The sequence below is a fragment of the Eschrichtius robustus genome, chromosome 4, assembly GCF_028021215.1.
Source record: "Eschrichtius robustus isolate mEscRob2 chromosome 4, mEscRob2.pri, whole genome shotgun sequence".
Classification (NCBI taxonomy): Eukaryota; Metazoa; Chordata; class Mammalia; order Artiodactyla; family Eschrichtiidae; genus Eschrichtius; species Eschrichtius robustus.
Genome location: NC_090827.1, coordinates 107,345,130 through 107,365,296, shown reverse-complemented (window position 1 = coordinate 107,365,296; position 20,167 = coordinate 107,345,130). Strand labels below are relative to the sequence as shown.

The following is a 20,167-nucleotide window of genomic DNA, read 5'->3' as shown; positions in this document are numbered from 1 at the left end:
AATGAAAAACATGATAAAAGTTGCTGTCCTAATGGAGCTTACATTTTAGAAGAGGAAATACACAATGAAAAATAAACAATATGTCGTATGTCAGATGGAAAAAGATAAAGCAGAGAAGGGGAATGAGGACTGGAAATAGGAAAAGGGAGCAGTTTGGTTTAGAAAGACCTCACTAATAAGTCAACATTTGGGCTGTTACCAGAGGGAAGTGAGAATGAACCATGTAGATCTGGGTAAGAGGTTTCCAAAGAGAGGGAAGAGCAGGGGAAGGGGTCCATCAGTAGGACTTTGCTTCACATATTAAAGGAGCAGGAGCTTATATGGCTAGGCCAGATTGAGCAAAGGGGAGAATAGTAGGAGAAATGATTTGCAGGCAGCTGGCCATCCATGTCTTCTAGGGATTTCTAGTCTGTAAAGATGTATCCTTCACAGTGAATGAGATGGGAAGGAATTGGTAGTTTTTTTTTCTTTTTTTAAAAAAAATTTATCTATTTATTTATTTGGTTGTGTCGGGTCTTAGTAGCGGCATGTGGGATCTTTTGTTGTGGCGTGGACTCTTCATTGCAGCACGCAGCCTTCTCTCTAGTTGTGGTGTGTGGGCTGTGGAGCACACGGGCTCTCTAGTTGTGGCCTGAGGGCTGTAGAGCACACGGGCTTAGTTGCCCCGCGGCATGTGGGATCTTAGTTCCCCAACCAGGGATCAAACCTGCATCCCCTGCATTGGAAGGTGGATTCTTAACCACTAGACCACCAGGGAAGTCCCGGAATTGGAAGATTTTGAGTAGGGGATTTTTATGCTGTGACTGGATATAGTGTTGGTTAGACCATGGGTTGGTTGGCAAACCTCTTCTCTGAAGGTCTAGAGAGTAAATATTGTAGATTTTGCAGGCCATATGGTCTGTCTCAACTACTGCTTTGCTGTGGTAGTATGAAAACATCCATAGATGATACATAATTGAATAAGCGTAGTTGTAGATCAGTAAAACTTGTATTTGTGGACACTGATATTTAAATTTCTTACAATTTTAGCATATAATGAGATATTATTTTTTAACCATTGAAAAATGTACAATTATTCCTTACTTGGAGGCTGTATAAAAACAGGCAACAAACTGGAATTGGCCCATGAGTCATAGTTTGCAGATCCCTAGTAGTAACTATAGGGATACAGTATGGAAGGAAGGATACTCATAAGGAAGGTATTGCAATAATCCAGGAAAGAGGTGATGATGACCTAGACCAGTGTTGTGATTATTGGGGTCATGAGAAGTGATGGTAATTTAAGTTTGAAGACAATGTCTATAGAATTTGCTGATAAATTTGGTGTGGCATGTGAGAGAAAGAAGTGGAAGAAAACAGGATTTTGGCCAGAAAAACTGGAAAGATGGAATTGCCCTTTCCTGTGTTGGGGAAAACAGAATAACAGGTTTTACGGCAGGTAGGTGAGGTAAGGAGTTCAGTTTTGGACATGGTAAGTTTGAAGTTTGAGGTACAAGTGGATATATTGAATAGGCATTTTTATGTGGGTTTGGAGATAGGAGAGAGGCCCAGGCTGCGGAGAGGAATCTGGAAGTCTTTATTCTATAATAGTATCCAGTGCCTAGAAATCGGATGTTACCTGACAAATGAGTATAGTTTGAGAGGAGATCTCAACTTTATAGTTCCCTAGGGCTCAGGCAACATTTAAGGTAAGAGAGATGAAGAGGAACCAGTAAAGACCAAGGTGAAGTAGACAGGGGAGAGTGTGATGGCCTAGAAGGCAAGTGAAGATGGTATTGTAGAGAGGCCAGGGTGACCCAACTGTCTAATGCTGGTGACAGGTTGATAAGGATTCATAGTTGACCATTTTTGGCAAGTAAGGAAGTGTTTGGTGACTTCCATGTACCCTAGTTTATGCACAGGGCAAAGCCTATTGGAGTGGTCCAAAGAGAATTACGGGAGAGGAATTGGAGACAGCCAGTGTAGACTACTCTTTCAAGATTTTATTTTGTTAGGAGTAATGGAGAAATGGAGTGGTAGCAAGAGAGGATATGGGGTAAAAAGAGTTTTTGGTTTGGTTTGAATTATTTTAGGATGGAGAAAATTACAGCCTGTTTGAATCCTAATGAGAATAACCCATTTGAAAGGAAAAAACTGAATATAGGGAAGAGAGGGCAGCTGCTAGAGTGCTACTGAGTAGACAAGAGGGGATTAAGTCTAGTGTATCAGTGGAATGCATTTGACTTTTTAACTCCTTTGGACATCTGTTTTTAACATTTTGGCCTAGCTTTACTTGGAAAATATACTTCCCTCCACCTCCCCATGTAAAAAGACAGTGTGATTCATGTAGCCTCTTGGTGTTGTCAAATGTAATGGGATAAAAAAGCTGCAAGGAATTTTAGTGCAAATTGCTTGCCAACAGGTGAATGGGAGTGTTTTGCATGTTCAACTTGAAAATAACACATGACAACATGGATTATCATTTTTATGAAGATTATATTAAAAGACTCAACCAATAGTTGAATTTTCCCCCAACATAAAATCCTTATCTTGAAGCATCCTTTAATGTTGCATATGGAATTGCCAAGAAAAAGAAAACATACAATTAGGGAGAACTTGGGGAAGTCATGTGTTCTGGAAATAGTCAAACTGTTTGTGACTTGTATCAAAGGAAGAAAACTAAAACCATACTTTTGTCAAAAGGCAGTCCTCAGAAATTTCGTTTTGTTTTAATTTCCTTTTTTGGAGTACTTGACATCTAATCAATTCATTTAATGTGCAAGGATTAAATTCCTGACAGTGCTTTGTTTATATTTATCATCCCATGCTTGTTATCAGAGAAAAATTTCTATTATTGTGAGACCCTTTTGGAAACTTAGAATGTCAAGTATTATCTTTAAAATGGTGTACAGTTTCTTTTCAAACAAACTGGAAGAAAAATCTTGGTACTTTGTCCAGATGAATCACTTACAGTGCTTGGCCATACATCTGGTTTTGCTCCAAGATGAATGAATGAATCTCCCTGTGTTATACAAAGTCATTACTATTTATATCAGCAGGTACTGGCATCAGTGATTCTGGTAGTAATTCTAAAGGTAGTAATTCTTGTTTACTATTGTGAAATCTGTTGGCTTTATAGGTGCCCAGGAAATAAAATACTACATTTTCAAAGAGGTTTTGCTAAGAAATTAAACCAGTAAGTTCTCTATTTCAATTTCCTGGCTTTCTAGAGGATGGGTCATTAAGTGCTAGATCAACCCCTGGTCATTACTTTTTATTTAAGTGGAAGAAAAATCTTACTAGAACATTTGATAGTGAAGGGTTCATTTATGTCTAGCTTATTAAGTATAGCGCTTTTTACTCTAAAAATGAGGTAAAACGTTCATTAAGATGCCCTGTATACCATTATGACTACTTCTGAAAAATTGTATTGAGAAGTTGTTGTTTTCAAGTAGAGGAGATTAGAGTTAGACAACTATATAAAATTTCTAGTACTGCAGCAAAAGAAATACCATAGAACTCTTTCCAAAGACACATAAATTCACTTGACTTTTAAAGATGAAATGTGGATTTTGATCCTTTTAATTTTTGCTGACATAACATCAATAATAAGTGTTTTGGTCATTTCAGACAGAAGAAATGTAATATGAATTTAATGCTTACAAGTGTCCTGGAGCATTAGGAAGTTATTTAATACTAACTCATACCCCACTTGACGGAGCTATAGGAGCCTTGATACTGTTTGCTCCTATATAATTTTCTGTAGTGAAAAAGAATTGTCAAAATCAAGTTCATGTGAAAAATAAATGTTTCTTATCAAGACCATTCCATAATTTTACCTTAATTTCAAATCAAAACAGTTAATAGCAGCCTTGTCATAGAATTAAAATTTTTAAAAATTAAAGTTTACCTTTTTTTAACTTTAAACAACTTTGATCTCTGAACTTTTTTCAGGGACTAGCTATTAATGTTTGCCTGAAAAAATAACTAGGTATAATTTTTTGTACATTAAAAATGTGAATGATACCAGATACAAATGCAGTAAAATAAATTGTATGTGGAATTTTGCCTATATTTTGAATGTTATTCTGAGTGGGCTTTTATTAGGTCCTCAAAGGGGTTCGTAATCAAAAGAATTTAACCACTGAATAGATTCAATTATTTATCTTTATAAAGGTATTTTCAGAGCTATCATTGGAAGATTTTAGATTAAGGGAAAAGAGCAGTATTTTGGGGGAGTAAGAAATCAGTTTTTTTTTTTTTTAATCAAGTTTTAGTAATAGAAATTGGCTTAAGAAATATATCCACACTTGTTAGAAAGGCAGGAGAGGGAAATTATTTCATTTAGAAATCTTTCTTAAATAAATATCCAATATTGAGAGCTATTGCTAGCCAGTGAGGGACTGAGAAGGACAAGGAAAACCAAGATGCTGTTGAGAGTAGCATGTTTAGAATTTGTAGAGAATAGTTATGACAGTACATTCTTATAAATAAGCATTTGGCTTTGGCAGATTTGCAAGTCTTGCCAAAAGAAAATATGTAATAGATGTGTCTTGAAATTTCCTTCGAACTTTTGTAATTTTGGGCCATTTTTCTCGATTCATTCATTTGACCAACTTGTGGGTGATTTTTCTTCATTCTGTGGGCTAAGCTGTATAGCCAAGTAGCTTATCAGTGACCAAAATTCAAGTGCATTAAAAAATATAGTAAATCTTTTCATAGTAGAAATATTCAGCTCTATTTTTTTCATGGCTTTGAAATTTGGTATGTAAGAATTCGGTTTTCCTAAGTCAGGATAGACTCATACAAGCTGCTGGGTTTTATGGATTCAGGATAGATTCATAGAAACTTCTGGGTTTTATGGTTCACTTCCTTTTATAAAGAAGTCCAGTTCAATGAAAACTGAATTCACTATTAATGAAATCTGAATTTATTGAGCTAATAAGAGAAAAATTTCTTTAATGAAACTTGATAACCTAGAAGAGTACTGATGTTCCAATGAATGCTTTTCATTGGTTAGAATGTAATGTTTTTGTCTTGATAGATGGCCCCAAACAATTGCAATATATTGAACAGTTTTTCTAGATCTTAAAAAAATAATAAAATCATAGTTAAACATATACTTTTTTGTATATAAAAGGAACAAATAATATAATTCAGCTTGACTTTAGTTCAGGGAATTTTTTTGACTGAAGACAGAATTTTTCTGAAGGAAATATAAAAATGTTATGGTATAAATTAAAAAAAAAAAAAACTTTAAAATAAATTTTAAGTTTTAAAAAATATTTATATAGACTTGACACTGTTGTTGCAATTAGATTAATAATAAGATATATGTTAATTTTATGTAGCATAAACAGAATAAAAATATACCTAATTTGCTTTTTGGTGGGGGATGTTTCAATTTAGGTTTCGCAAATTGATGATGTGACAATAAAAATAAGTGCTTTAAAGGCAATCTTTGACCAACTGATGGCATTTGGATTTCAACCATTTAAAACGAAAAAAATCAAAGCTATTCAAAGTGAAGGTGCAGAAGTAAACACTAATGAAGAGCAAGAGTCAAAACAATCTGAAGAAGAGGCTGATACAGCCAAGAATGTTCTGAAACTACTTTCTGATTTTTTAGATAGCGAGGTAAGAAATAATCATAGCCCTATTATTGTGAAAGGTTATTGTCAGCATATATATGTTTATCCTCTTTGTATTTTTTAGGCTGAAGTTTAAACTTGGCTAACATTTTTTTTTTAATTTGCCTTTTGAATATTATAATTAAATCCTACTTTCACTTCTAATATACCTAATTTCTCACTATCAAATTACATTGTGTAGAGAACTTAAGTGTAAACAAAAATGAAATGACTATTGGGAGGGGTTGTTATTTTTTCATCTTTTTTCTCTGTCTTTGTGATCTGTGACTTACAAGTCTCCCCCCCAAGGGTCTTAAGAAATAATTTAAAATAATCTTACATTGATTGGGTGGGTGGAAGTTCTAAGATATGATATGGGATTAGATCTCTTTCCTTAGGGTACTCATGAACTACATTTTTATAGCATATGTAAACATTTAAATTATAAAGTTTTTATAATTTTTGGTGAGGTGAAATTGACATTACATTAACAATTTTAGAGTGAACAATTCATTGACATTTAGTACATTAAAAATATAGTGCAACCACTGCCTCTAATTTTTAAAACATTTTCATTATCCCAAAAGGAAACTACCCATTAAGCAGTTGCTCCCTATTTCCCCTACCACCAGCCCCTAACAACCACCAGTTTGCGTTTTGTCTCTATGGATGTAACTCTTCTGGATATTTCCTATGAATGGACTCAGAAAATATGTGGCTTTGTGTCTGCTTTCTTTCACTTAGCTTGTTTTCAAGACTGTTGTGGCTTATATCACAAGCCTTCTTATGGCAGAATAATACTCCATTTTATGTATATACCAGAATTTGTTTAGCCATTCCATCCATTGAAAGATATTTGGGCTGTTTCCACCTTCTGGCTATTGTGAATAGTGCTGCTGTGAAGATGTATTTGTCTGAGTAGCTATTTTCAATTCTTTTGGATATATTTCTAGAAGTGGCGTTACTAGGTCATATATTAATCCTTTTTTGTTGTTGTTTTTAGGATTTTGCCCCTGATCCGTATCCCAACTAGTTAATGAATACATCCTCACATATTTGTCTTTTTTTTTTTTTTTTTTGAGTGAGAACATTTAAGTTCTCTCAGCAAATTTCAGTAATACAGTAGTGTTATCAGCTAGTCACCACGTTTTACATTTGGTCTCTAGAACTTATTCTGTTTTTTCTTTTCTTTTTTTTTTTTTTTTTTAGGTATAATAGAACTGAAAGTATACCCTTTTCCATATTTCACCCACCCACCAGTCTGTGGCAACCACTTTTTCTACTCTGTTTCTATGAGTTTGACTTTTTAAAAGATTCTGCATATAAGTCATATCATGCAGTATTTGTCTGTCTTTGTCAGGCTGTTTCACTTAGCATAATGTTCTCAGGGTCTACCCCTGTTGTTGCAAATGGCAGGATTTCCTTCTTTTTATGGCCGAATAATATTGCACTATATATCTCACATCTTCTTTATTCATTCATTGATGGACACGTGGGTTGTTTCCATATCTTAGCTCTTGTAAATAATGCTACAATGAACATGGGCATGCAGATATCTCTTTGAGATTCTGTTTTCATTTCCTTTGGATATATACCCCCAAATTGGATTGTGTTCTTAATTTTTTGAGGAACTTCATTCTGCCTTCCAAAATGACTGTACCAGTTTACATTCCCACCAGCACTGCACTAAGGTTCCCTTTTCTCCACATCCTTACCAACACTTTTCTCGTGTCTTTTTGATAAAGCCATTCTAACAGTATGAGGTGATATCTCATTGTAGTTTTGATTTGCGTTTCCCTGATGATTAGTGATGTTGAGCAGCTTTTCATGTATCTGTCAGCCATTTGTATGTCTTCTTTGGAAAATTGTTTATCAATTCCTCTGACCATTTTTTAATCAAATTATTTGGTTTTTACTATTGTGTTATATGAATTATATATAATTTTGGATATTAATCCCTTATCAGATATATAATTTGCAAATATTTTCTCCCATTCCATAGGTTGCTTTTTCATTTTGTTGATAGTTTCCTTTGCTGTGCAGGTTTTCAGTTTGATATAGTCCCATGTGTTTATTTTTGCTTTTGTTACCTATGTTAAGGAGCTTACTATCCTGTTTTTTGTAGGCGTTTCATGATTTCATGTGGTAATTTCTTTACCTTTTTGAGGACCTGCCAAACTGTTTTCCATAGCAGCTGAACCATTTTACATTCCCACCAACAAAGAACGGGGTTCCATCCTTATCAACGCTTGTTTTTTTTAAAATAATTTTGTTGTTTTATTAATAAGAAAAAATTGTTATTAAAAATTTTAGCCATCTCGTTTTGAATTGCCTTTCCCTAATAACTAATGATGAGTATCTACATGTGCTTTTTGGCTATTTGTATACCTTGTTTGGAGAAATATCTATTCAGATCCTTTGCTCATTTTTAAATTGGGCTGTCCTTTGTAATTCTTTATATATTCTGGGTAGTAGATCCTTATCAGATAAGTGATACGCAAATATTTTCTCCTATAGGTTGTCTTTTCAGTTTCTTAATAATGTCCTTAGATTTTTTAAAAGTTTTAAATTTTGATGAAGACTAATTTATCTTTCCTTTTGCTGCTTGTGCTTTTGGTGTTATATCTAAGAATATGTTGCCGAATCAAAAGTCATGAAAATTTATCTCTGTGTTTTCTTCTAAAAGTTTTACTCCTTTAGCTTTTAATTTAGGTGGATTGGTGCATTTTCAGCTAATATTTGTATATGGTGTGAGGTAGAGGTCCAACTTCATTGGTTTGCCTGTGGACATCCAGTTGTCTCAGCACCATTAGTTGAAGAGACTATTCTTTTCCTATTGAATTGTTTTAGTACCATTGTGGAGGGTGAGAGAATCAATTGATCATAGGAATATGGGTTTATTTCTAGACTCTCAATTCTTTTCCACTGTTTGTGTCCACCCTTGTACCAGTACCTGACTGTTTTGATTCATGTAACTTCATAGTAAGTTTTGAAATCAGGGAGTTGAGTTTTCCAACTTTGGTTCTTTATTTTCAGTATTGTCTTGGCTATTTGGGGTATCTCACAGTTCCTTATGAATTTGAGGATTGGCTTTTCCATTTCTGGAAAAAAGTCTATTGGAATTTTGATAGGGATTGCATTGAATATGTAGATTGCATTGGGCAGTATTGCCATCTTAATGTTATGTTTTCCAATCCATGAACTCTAATATCTTTACATTTATTTAGATCATTTTTCATTTCTTTCAGAAATGGTATATAGTTTTCAGAGTACATGTTTTATACTTCCTTGATTAAATTTATTCCTATATATTTTATTTTGGTTGCTATTGTAAATGGAATTGTTTTCTTAATTTCCTTTTTTGGATTGTTCATTCTTGTTTTATAGAAACTCAACTGTTTCGTGTGTGGATTTGATTTTGTATCCTGCAACTTGGCTGCATTCATTTGTTAGCTCTTGTACAATAGTTTCTGTGTGTGTGTGTGTGTATTCTTTGGGATTTTTTCTATAAGACTAAGTCATCTGTGAAGAGACAGTTTTAATTCTTCCTTTGCAATTTGAATGTCTTGTTTTTCTTGCCTAATTGCTCTGGCTAGAACTTGCTGTACAATCTTGAATAGCAGTGGTTAAAGCAGGCATCCTTGTCTTGTTTCTGATCTTACGGGGAAAGTTTTCAGTCTTTAACCATTGAGTATGATGTAGATTCTTCATAAATGCCCTTTATCGTTTTGAAGAAGTTCTCTTCTGTTTTTATTTGGGTTTTTTTTTTCCAGTCATGAAAACATGTTTAATTTTGTCAAATGGTTTTTCTACATCAATTGAAATGATTATGTGATTTTTTTTTAATTGCTATGGTACATTACATTGCTTGATTTTCTTATGTTGAACCACCCTTGCATTCCTTGGATAAATCCCACTTGGTTATGGTGTATAATCTTTTGAATATGTTGTTGGATTCCATTTGCTAGTAATTTATTAAAGATTTTTACATCTGTATTCATAAGGGAAATTGGTCTGTAGTTTCCTTGTATTGGTCTTTGTCTGCCTTTGTTATCAGTGTAATACTGACCTCATAACCTGAGATAGGAATTGTTTTCTCCTCTTCTATTATTTTGGAAGACTTTGAGAAAGATTGGTGTCAAGTCTTCTTTAAATATTTGGTAGAATTTACTAGTGAACACATCTGGTCTTGGACTTTTCTTTTGGAGAGGTTTCTGATTTACTTACTCAATCTGTTTATTGTTATAGGTCTGTTCAGATTTTCTATTTCTTCTTGAGTCTATTTTTGTAATTTGTGTGTTTCTAGGAAGTGGTTCATTTCATCTAGGTTGTTTAATTTGTTGGTATTCAGTTCTTATTATTCGTTTATAATCCTTTTTATTTCTGTAAGGTCAGTTGCAATGTCCCTGCTTTTATTTCTGATTTTAGTTATTTTCATCTTCTTTTTTTCTTTGTTAGTCTAACTAAAGGTTTTTCAATTGTGTTCATCTTTTCAAAGAACCAACTTCCGGTTTCATTGATTCTCCCCGCCCCACCCCCGATTTTCTATCTCTTTTTTAGTTCTTTAAAGTGTAAAGTTATTGATTTGAGATTTTTTTTTTTTTTAATGTAGGCATTTACTGCTATAAATTTCCCTCTGAACACCGTTTTTGATGCACACCATAAGTTTTTGTTTGTTGCATTTTCATTTTTATTCATCTAATTATTTTCTTTTCTTTTTTTTTTTTTTTTTTTGGCTGCATTGGGTCTTCGTTGTTGTGCTCAGGCTTTCTCTAGCTGCGGCGAGCGGGGGCTACTCTTCGTTGCGGTACACAGGCTTCTCATTGTGGTGGCTTTTCTTGTTGCGAGCTCGGGCTCTAGGCACACAGGCTTCAGTAGTTGTGGCTTGCAGGCTCAGTAGTTGTGGCTCATGGGCTCTAGAGCGCAGGCTCAGTAGTTGTGGCGCACGGGCTTAGTTGCTCTGTGGCATGTGGGATCTTCCCAGACCAGGGCTCGAACCCATGTCCCCAGCATTGACAGGCAGATTCTTAACCACTGCACCACCAGGGAAACCCCCATCTAATTATTTTCTAATTTCCATTTTGATGACTTCTTTGACCTTTGGTGTGTAAGAAGAGTGTATTGTTTAATTTACAGACTTGTGAATTTTACAGTTTTCATCTCTTGTTGCTTTTCAGGTGTATTCCATTGTAGTTGGAGAAGACATTTTGTATAATGTCATTCTTTATGAATTTATTAAGTCTTGTTTGGGGCCTAATATAGCCTCTGTTCTTGAGAATGTTCCCTGTGCACCTGAAGAATGTGTAGTCTGCTAATTTTGGGTGGAGTGTTCTATATGTTTGGTAGGTCTAGTTCGTTTATGGTGTTGTTCAAGTCCTCTATTTCCTTATTGGTCTGTCTAGTTGTTCTGTCTATTACAGAAAGTGGAGTATTGAAGTCTTCAGTTATTATTTCAGAGCTGTCTATTTCTCCCTGCAATTCTGTCAGTGTATGTTCATATATTTTGGGGCTCTGTTGTTTGTTGTGTATATGTTTATAATTATCTTTTTGATGAATTGACCTTTTATAAATCAATATTTAATGTCTTTTGTATATCGTAACAGTTTTTGACTTCACATTTGGACTGCAAAATGGCGGAAATAAGTCCTTCCTTATCAGTATTTTCTTTTTTTTTTTCTTTTATCTTTATTGGAGTATAATTGTATCAGTATTTTCTTAAATTTTGAGTTATTAGCCAAGTGATAGACTAACTTCTCGTTGGCAGTTGTCTAGTGCTGTGGGCTTGCTGACATTGCATAGATGGAAAGCTATTGCACATGAAAACTGTTTGACAGTAGATGAATGAATTTTGTTTTTGTTTTTTAAAATAGTGCAGGTACATTAATCTTTTTCTGGCTAAACTAGATTCTGTGGCTTTGATTTTATTTTTGTCATAACCACTAAAAAATCTTGACTTCCTTGACTGTCCCCTGGGCCATAAATAATAGTTTTTCACATGCTTTAAAGTATGTGAATAGTTTTAAATAGTTTTTAAATAGTTTTTCACATGCTTTAATTGGGACAAGTCAAAGACTTGTCCCAATTAAAATTCCCATATTAGAAATTTTTAAAAAGACAGAGGGCATGCAGCCTTTGGAGTTGGAGACTTAAAGATTTGTGTTCTGGTAACGTCTGTGAATCTTCAATAAGGTATTTACTGTCTCTGTCCTGTTTCCTTATCTTTAAAATGGGAATAATGATGCCTATTCAGTGGAATAATTCTTTAATTTAGTCAACAAATATTTGAGAGCTATTAATGTGCCAGTCACTATATGCTCTTGAGAGTACAATGCTGAGTGGAACAAAGTCTCTGCCCTCATGGTTGTTGTGAGCCCTAAATGAGTTTGTATGTGGAAAGCACATGCCAGTACCGTGGCACTTATTAATCTTATCAACCTCTACATTTTTCTTCTTATTTTTGAGTTTTGAAAAATTTCTGAAATAGTTCTTGTATCTGCTCATTCCTCTGTTTTTCCTCCTGTCCCCTCTAGTTTAGACTTGTCTTTCATTCCCAGATTATGGCCTGTCTAGATAATTTTCCTGAAATCTCATTTAAATCTTGTCTCCCTACCCTTTCAAAAATCTTCAACCATATTTCTTTACCTAATTTTCGAGGTGTCTCTAATCTGATCACTGAGCAAACTTACTTTCCATCAATAATAATAAATAATCACCGACATTTGTTGAGGATTTACTGTGTAGATAGCACTCCTTAGAGCTTTACATGTATTATTTCTTTGTGTTTTTTGATAAGTAGTTTTATTATCCCTTTTTTTGTATATGAAAAAAAATGAGGCACAAAGAAATTAAGTAATATGCACAGGATTGGATCATGCAGCTAGGAAGTGTCAGAGGCTTGAATTTAATTCAGGCTCAATAACCAATATTTTTAATTACTACTCTTTTATACCTGTACCTCCATTTGAATACCACTACATCTTTTCCATTTTCTTCTTTAGGTTTGTTTTGGTTTCTCTTTCTAGGAATGCCTTTTTCTACTTGTACACCTTCTATTCACATTTTACCTATTATTCACACACATTGCCACACCCACCTCTGGAGCTTTCATTTATAGGTACCTTCTCTGATGGCAGAGACCATTACTGAAGGTTTTCTATATCTTAGCACCATGATAAGTGTTTAATACATATTGTTTTGATTTCTGGTTTCACAATATTATAAGATCTTTTGGTTTTTCTAAAGAGTTTAAAAGGAATTGAAGTTTTCATAGCTAGACTAATAATTTGTCACATAGCCTTAACCTAAAAGGAAAAAACAAAATCTTTTTATATGCCTTTAAAAAAATTCATAATAGCTGGAATGATTTTGGATAGTTTATATAAAAATACTTATTTTAGGCTACAATGTAAGGCTTAAAAAGGAAATACAAATAAAAAATTTTTTTTAAATGAAAGTCATTTTTAATAGGTGTCTGAACTCAGGACAGGAGCTGCAGAAGGACTAGCCAAGCTGATGTTCTCTGGGCTTTTGGTCAGCAGCAGGATTCTTTCTCGTCTTGTCTTGTTATGGTACAATCCTGTGACTGAAGAGGATGTTCGACTTCGACATTGCCTAGGCGTGTTCTTCCCAATGTTTGCTTATGCAAGCAGGTATTTAGTCATATCGATAAATCAAAATCTAACTTGAAGTTAAATTCAGGCTCCCTATGAGTCATATCTATAGTATTTTGTTGTTAATGTTCTTTTTCTTCAGTGGTAAGTGAGGAAATGAGAAGAACTTACTTAGATTCTATCTACCTGAATTATTTGGCTCTTTCCTAGATGAATATGTACTGTATCTTGGTGGGGTGCATTTTACATATAATGTTGTTGTTGCTGCTTTTTAAAGAATCATGTTTTTTCTTTGCCAACATACCTCAAATTGTTTTTCAATAGGACTAACCAGGAATGTTTTGAAGAAGCCTTTCTTCCAACTCTACAAACACTGGCCAATGCCCCTGCATCTTCTCCTTTAGCTGAAATAGACATCACTAATGTTGCTGAGTTACTTGTAGATTTAACAAGACCAAGTGGATTAAATCCTCAGGCCAAGAATTCCCAAGATTATCAGGTAGGTGAGTATGTTAGCCTGTGGATGGTCTAGGGATGGTAACTGGCATGCTTTGGTAAAATAATCCCTCTCATAGATTCTTCCAAATAGTGAGAAGCTACATATAGATCTTGAGATTTCTAGTTTATATGGTAGCACATAACACAAAGCAAGAAAAAGAAAAAGATCTTTTGCAACTATGTGGGTGGACCTAGAGGGTATTATGCTTTGTGAAATAAGTCAGAGAAAGACAAATACTCTGTTATCACTTATATGCAGACTCTAAAAAGTAAAACGAATGAATATAACAAAACAAACACACAGTTATAGAGGACAAACTAGTGGTTACTAGTAGGGAAGGGGAGGGGAGAGGGACAAGATAGCGATAGGGGATTAAGAGACATAAACTACTATGTATAAAATAAACTACAAGGATTACTGTACAGCACAGGGAAATGTAGCCATTATTTTATAATAACTTGAAATGGAGTATAATCTATAAAAATATTGACTCACTCTCTTGTTCACCTGAAACTAATATAATATTGTAGATCAACTATAATTTAAAAAAAAAATCTTTTGGGAAATGGGGAGATAATCATATAAAAATAGAAGTAATCGGTGCTAACATTTTTGCTACTGAAAAGAAGTTACCGAAAATTCATCATCCTTACTACCCCCTCCCCACCTAGTTCTGGCTGTTAATCATTCTGAATAATGACCTGTTATGTAGGACTTATTGAGTCCTCAATTGTTGGCTTACCTGCTCTGTTTCTGATACAAGGAAGGAGAATTCAAAGAATGAAACTCACCTCATGCTTATTAGTTTTGTTTTTAATTCGAACAAGATATAGTAAGTGCATACTCTCCCACAAATTACATGTAGGCTGGTTTTTAACCCTTTAATATCATTTGATCAAACATTCACCATATTGAAAATTAATGTGTTAATTATTTCAGATGCCAGCTGATTAAGTTGAAAATATTGGTCTTCTGTTTTGTTATTTAGTGACTGCATACTTCATTTGAGTTACTATGTTACATGTTATTGGAAAGAAGATTACAATGGATATTAAGGCAAAATATAGTAAGGGTCCGTGATATAGCTACAAAGTGCTTTAGCACTTTAGAAGATGGCAAGTTTCATGTGGTATGGGTGATGAGTACAGCATTACTAGTTTTAACTCTCACTGAGTAAAATTCACTTAGGCCTTGTTGGGATTTGGGGAGTGGTTTGGATAGAGAGAAAGACTTTTAGTAAAGGTGATTAAATGTAGCTGGTAGTACAAGTCATGTTGGGGAACTATGGAAAAAATCTGTCAGCTAAGGATCCTGAATAGGCCTGTTAGGGAAGAACATTAGGATAGGGAATTTGGAGTTGACTCTATTTGCAGGGCGTATAATGAAAGGGTATAATGAAAGGGTTAATGGGATGACAGTTACTCATTAGGAAGATTAATTTGGTGGTCAGTTTCATTAGGTGAGGTGAATTGGTAAGAGGAATAGGGAGAGAATATTAATAAAGAGAGCAATTAAAAGTTGATATAATTAGGAGATAAAAGCTTACAGAAAAAGAATAATAGAAAGTCGTAGTAGAAAGTAGACAGAAAAAAGTAGTAGAAATTGACATAGAAAAAAAATTGCGAGTACAAAAGCCTAGAAGAAAGAACTTTGTGTGAGGCAAGGGAGATGGAGGAATCCGAGATAACTCTGAGGTCCTAAGTGTGGGTGACAGAAGACCTCAAAGAAGCTGTTGACATTAGGGCGTACTCTCATGATCAGCATCTTGGAGGAGTGAGGGAAATAGATTGGGCAGAGGAAGAAGTTGAACTGTCATGCAGTCTTAAGGTCCCAGCTGATCTCACAGAAGTTCCAGAATTGCTTTGTCCAGAATTGAAACAAGGCTGGGCTGTTGTACCTGTACATCTACCAGTTATTGAATGGGGACTAACCCTTGCGGGGGAGGTGTGACCTTAGGCAGAGCCCATTGTCTCCAGCTTGGATCAGTTCTGCACCTGGGAACTTTTAGCCTCCATAACTCGTGGTAGCCTGGAGAATGAATGGTCAGTAGTAAAGCAGATGGATCTGGGCCCTGTACCACAGCATCCACTCTACAAGAAGGGGAGCTCACGTGGGGAGGACTATGATAATTTTGTTGTAGACATTTTGGGATTATGTCAAGATAATTAGTTGGAAATGATAGATGTGTCAGACTGTATTGTAATCATACCATTTCAATTGACAAGGATTTTTCTCTTGATTTTCCAGGCCTTAACAGTTCATGACAATCTGGCTATAAAAATTTGCAATGAGATCCTAACATGTCCATATTCACCAGAAATTCGGGTCTATACGAAAGCCTTGAGTTCTTTAGAACTCACTAGCAGTCTTGCTAAAGATCTTCTGGTTCTACTGAATGAGATTCTGGAGGTAAGTAGTTTCTAGTTACTCTTAATGTGTATAAATTTTTATCAAAGTAGAATTTACATGATTCTATTAATTTACACATACATTAGTATGCTGTGACTTTGCTCATTTGAAGTAAATATTTCCTTCATAAATTTAATAGAATTTTTAGAATGTTTTATTAACTTTATCAGTATATAGCGTTTTTGAAAGAAGATTAGAAAATTCTGCATTAAAAAAAGTTTTCTGTTACAGCAAGTAAAAGATAGAATGTGTGTGAGAGCTTTGGAGAAAATCAAGATTCAGTTAGAAAAAGGAAATAAAGAACATGGTGACCAAGTTGTAGCGGCACAGGATGACAACACAACTACAAGTGTTTTTCAAAGCGAAGATGGTAATGACATACTAACCTGAGTATTTATAAGATTCTGTCCTTTTCATCTTTACTGAGATACATTGTTTTCCTTCTCTAACATATATGTGATTGTATGTCAGAAACAGAAGAAAAGCTTTTCTAATTAAATCCCCTTAGGAAAGTGTATTACTGATAAGTGTTTACTGTATAGTTTTTTGGTGTATATCCCTAAGAGTTTTGCTTGCTTATTTTCCAGTGTTCACATTTTTTTGGAACACTTATTTATGATAAGTTTTCAATAGCTGCTATTGGGACTGGTTGTCATTGATTTGATCATTTAAAGTATTTCATGAGGCTACTTTTAATTTAGTTAATTAATAATTGTATTATTTCCTTTAATAGAAAACAACAAAGAAGTATATATAACTCCTGTCAAGGGTGTAAAAGCAACCCGAATGAAATCCACTCAGCAAAAGACCAACAGAGGTAATATATGGATTGACTAGCTTTTTTTTTTAATAAATTTATTTATTTATTTATTTATTTATTTTTGGTTGCATTAGGTTCTTCGTTGCTGCGCATGGGCTTTCTCCAGTTGCGGCGAGTGGGGGCTTCTCTTGTTTGGAGCACGGGCTCGAGGCACGTGGGCTTCAGCAGTTGTGTGTGGGCTCAGTAGTTGCGGCATGCGGGCTCTAGAGTGCAGGCTTAGTAGTTGTGGCGCACGGGCTTAGTTGCTCTGCGGCATGTGGGATCTTCCCGGGCCAGGGATTGAACCCATGTCCCCTGCATTGGCAGGCGGATTCTTTTTTTTTTTTTTTTTTTAATTTATTTATTTATTTTTGGCTACATTGGGTCTTCATTGCTGCGTGCAGGCTTTTCTCTAGTTGCGTCGAGCAGGGGCTACTTTTCGTTGCGGTGTGCAGGGTTCTCATTGTGGTGTCGTCTCTCATTGCGGAGCACAGGCTCTAGGCGCGCGGGCTTCCATAGTTGTGGCTTGCGGGCTCTAGAGCGCAGGCTCAGTAGTTGTGGCACACGGGCTTAGTTTCTCCATGGCATGCGGGATCTTCCTGGACCAGGGCTCGAACCCATGTTGCCCACATTGGTGGGTGGATTCTTAACCCCTGAGCCACCAGGGAAGTCCCCTGGATTGACTAACCTTATAACAAAACTTTTCAGTTTTGTTATCCAGTGAAATACTTTGTTTCCTTAGATATAAAGATTATTCATTGTCTTCAGTATCCTTAACTTTCTTTTTGATTTGTTTTAGCTGATATTAGGTTTTGCTTTGTGTCTGAAAGACATCAGTGTTGCTTCAAGTGCTTTTGATTGAAAGAAATATGATGCAAAAGATCATACTGCAAAGGACTATTTGGGTTAAATTAAGATTTTTATTATCAAATGATGAACGATGATTTTATATTTATATTATCAGTTGTTTGTGGTCTGTCCTTTATATGATTAAGCATTTTTGTCCCTTTTATCCTCCTAGTATTTTTCTGGGCTTCTGTTTTCTGTTTTATTTCATATTTTCCCAACATAATTTATTTTCAAAGGGATATCCAACAATAGGGGATTTGCTGGAATAAAGTAAATGTTGACTATTAGGGGATCACTTAGGAAAAAAAATGTGAAATTCAAGGTCTTTTTAATCTTTTATTATTATTTTCTTATTACAAAAGCAATGCATGCTTATTACAGAAGAATCAGAAAACACATCCAAGCAAACTAATCAAAAGAATGCTAATAATTCCACCTATGAACCAACCATTATTTTAATCCCTGAAAAATATTTTTTGAGGCCCTTTTCTGTGTAGACTTAATTTTTTTCTAAATGGAAAAAATAATATTGTTTTGTAGCCAATCAGTTATTTAAATGCTAATTGCTGGATAATTGTTCCACATTAGTCCCATATTGTTGGATGTTTTCTTGGGGATAACTGCTTTAGAAGTTTACAAGCAAATATGTACAGTTGGAAGAAAACAGAAACAAAAAGTCTCACTTGAATAAGTAGGGTATATAAATTTCAACCAAATGATCATACTGAATAATTTGGTTTTGATCAGATTGCTTTTAGTCAGGTATAAGAACTCCACCTCTTTTTTTTTAATAGCTCAAACTTCATTTATGTATGCTGTTTTATTATCATAAATGAGCATCACAGGCCACTTCACTGCTTAACCTTGTGAATTTCTAGCTAGTAGAATTTTTGTAACCCCCCAGCATATAAAGGGCTTTAATTTTTATACTGAAATGTTTTAGAACACACATTTGAATTGACCATGTATATGTTTGAATATTTTACAATAGACCATACCTTACTGATTAAAGTTCTATTTACTTAGGATCTGTTTTATGGGCTTAACCTCTCTTTTTAACCTTAATTTTCATTAGGTTCTCCATATACCTTGTGCTATGAGGTACTTTCTTTATATAACATTTTTCACATGCTTCTTTCCCCCAAATAAATTGAACAAAATTTGCCACCTATGACTCAATTTCCATCTTTTCCCTTGCCTATTATAAGAGCTTACAAAAGAAATTAGTAAAATTTTGATCTTGCTGGGGTTCCTTTTCTCTCCATGGTGTTGATAATTTGTACCAAGGTGGCTGGGAACTAGGAGGAAAGGGTGTTGAAGAGGGAAAAATAAAGGATTTGGGTAGCCCAGAAAACAGGTTAAAAATGAGCAATTGATAATAGATTTTGATAATGAATTATATACTGTCTTTAAGGACGGAGAAAAGTGATAGCTTCAGCTAGAACCAACAGGAGACGTCAGACTGTTGAGGCTGAGGCTGACTCTGAAAGGTATGCCATGCACATCTAGAATATGTAAAGAGGTTTATCTTCATTTAAAAAGAAATTTGTCTAGAAGTAAAAAAAAAAAAAAATTGTAGTTTGCTTATACTGTGATTATGTAACAAGATAATCCGTGAAAATTTACAGCTTTTTAGATTATGTATCTAAGAGCATTTGACTTCCTGTGGCTTGTGTGCTTTTCCTGTTCGTTGACATGGCTTTTAGTACTAGGTATTTATCTTTATGTTCTTTCAAATTGTATTTCCACGTATTCCTCTAATTATAAGATCATGTATGTATGACTTCTCTGAAATTGAATTAGCAAACTATTGAGATTCAGATTTGGGTTCTCTACATTTATAATGATAGAATAATTCTGCCTATAATTTGGATGATATTAGTGATATACTGTTTATTTTTGGTTTCTGCCAATAAGCTATTGTTGGAAGCTGTTTACAGCTGTCTTGCATTCATTCATTCATAGGTAAAATATATATTTTCAGTTTATAACTTTAGATCAAGTTTTAATTAAATTTAAAGTATCTTTTGGGGAAACCTGCTGTTTACAGTGTTTTAGGAATGTATTGCCTAAATAAATAGAACTTATTTTTTCACTACTTGAGTTTCCCAAAAAACTCTTGGGCAGTTGTTATGGTTCCTGTTTAATTACAAGCTTCATTATAGAAGTTTGGGTTTTTGGTTTTTGCTTTTTTCTGTATAATAACAGGTTCCAGGTAGATATAAAAAAAAAATGAGTTAGGTTCACTTTGCTGGATAGCCAATCGGTGTTTTTTGGTTTTGAGATTTCAGTTTTAAGCTTAATGGAATCAGGATATCAATCACACACTGATAGAATGACAGAAACAAAGTTTTATTTATAAATAAACCGGTTTTAAAGCTTGTATTTAAAT

General features: G+C 34.4%; 1 protein-coding gene across 3 annotated transcripts in view; it reads left to right on the top strand.

Moving 5' to 3' along the window:
* Nucleotides 1-20,167, top strand: part of NCAPG (non-SMC condensin I complex subunit G) — a 38,364-nt gene that overhangs the window by 17,957 nt on the left and 240 nt on the right. For all 3 annotated transcript variants that reach the window (XM_068543175.1, XM_068543174.1, XM_068543177.1), the window contains 7 exons: nt 5,389-5,616; nt 13,077-13,258; nt 13,544-13,718; nt 15,966-16,127; nt 16,359-16,497; nt 16,861-16,944; nt 19,190-19,265. In XM_068543175.1, coding sequence (XP_068399276.1) covers nt 5,389-5,616; nt 13,077-13,258; nt 13,544-13,718; nt 15,966-16,127; nt 16,359-16,497; nt 16,861-16,944; nt 19,190-19,265 — 1,046 coding nt within the window. The remainder of the gene's footprint in view (nt 1-5,388; nt 5,617-13,076; nt 13,259-13,543; nt 13,719-15,965; nt 16,128-16,358; nt 16,498-16,860; nt 16,945-19,189; nt 19,266-20,167) is intronic.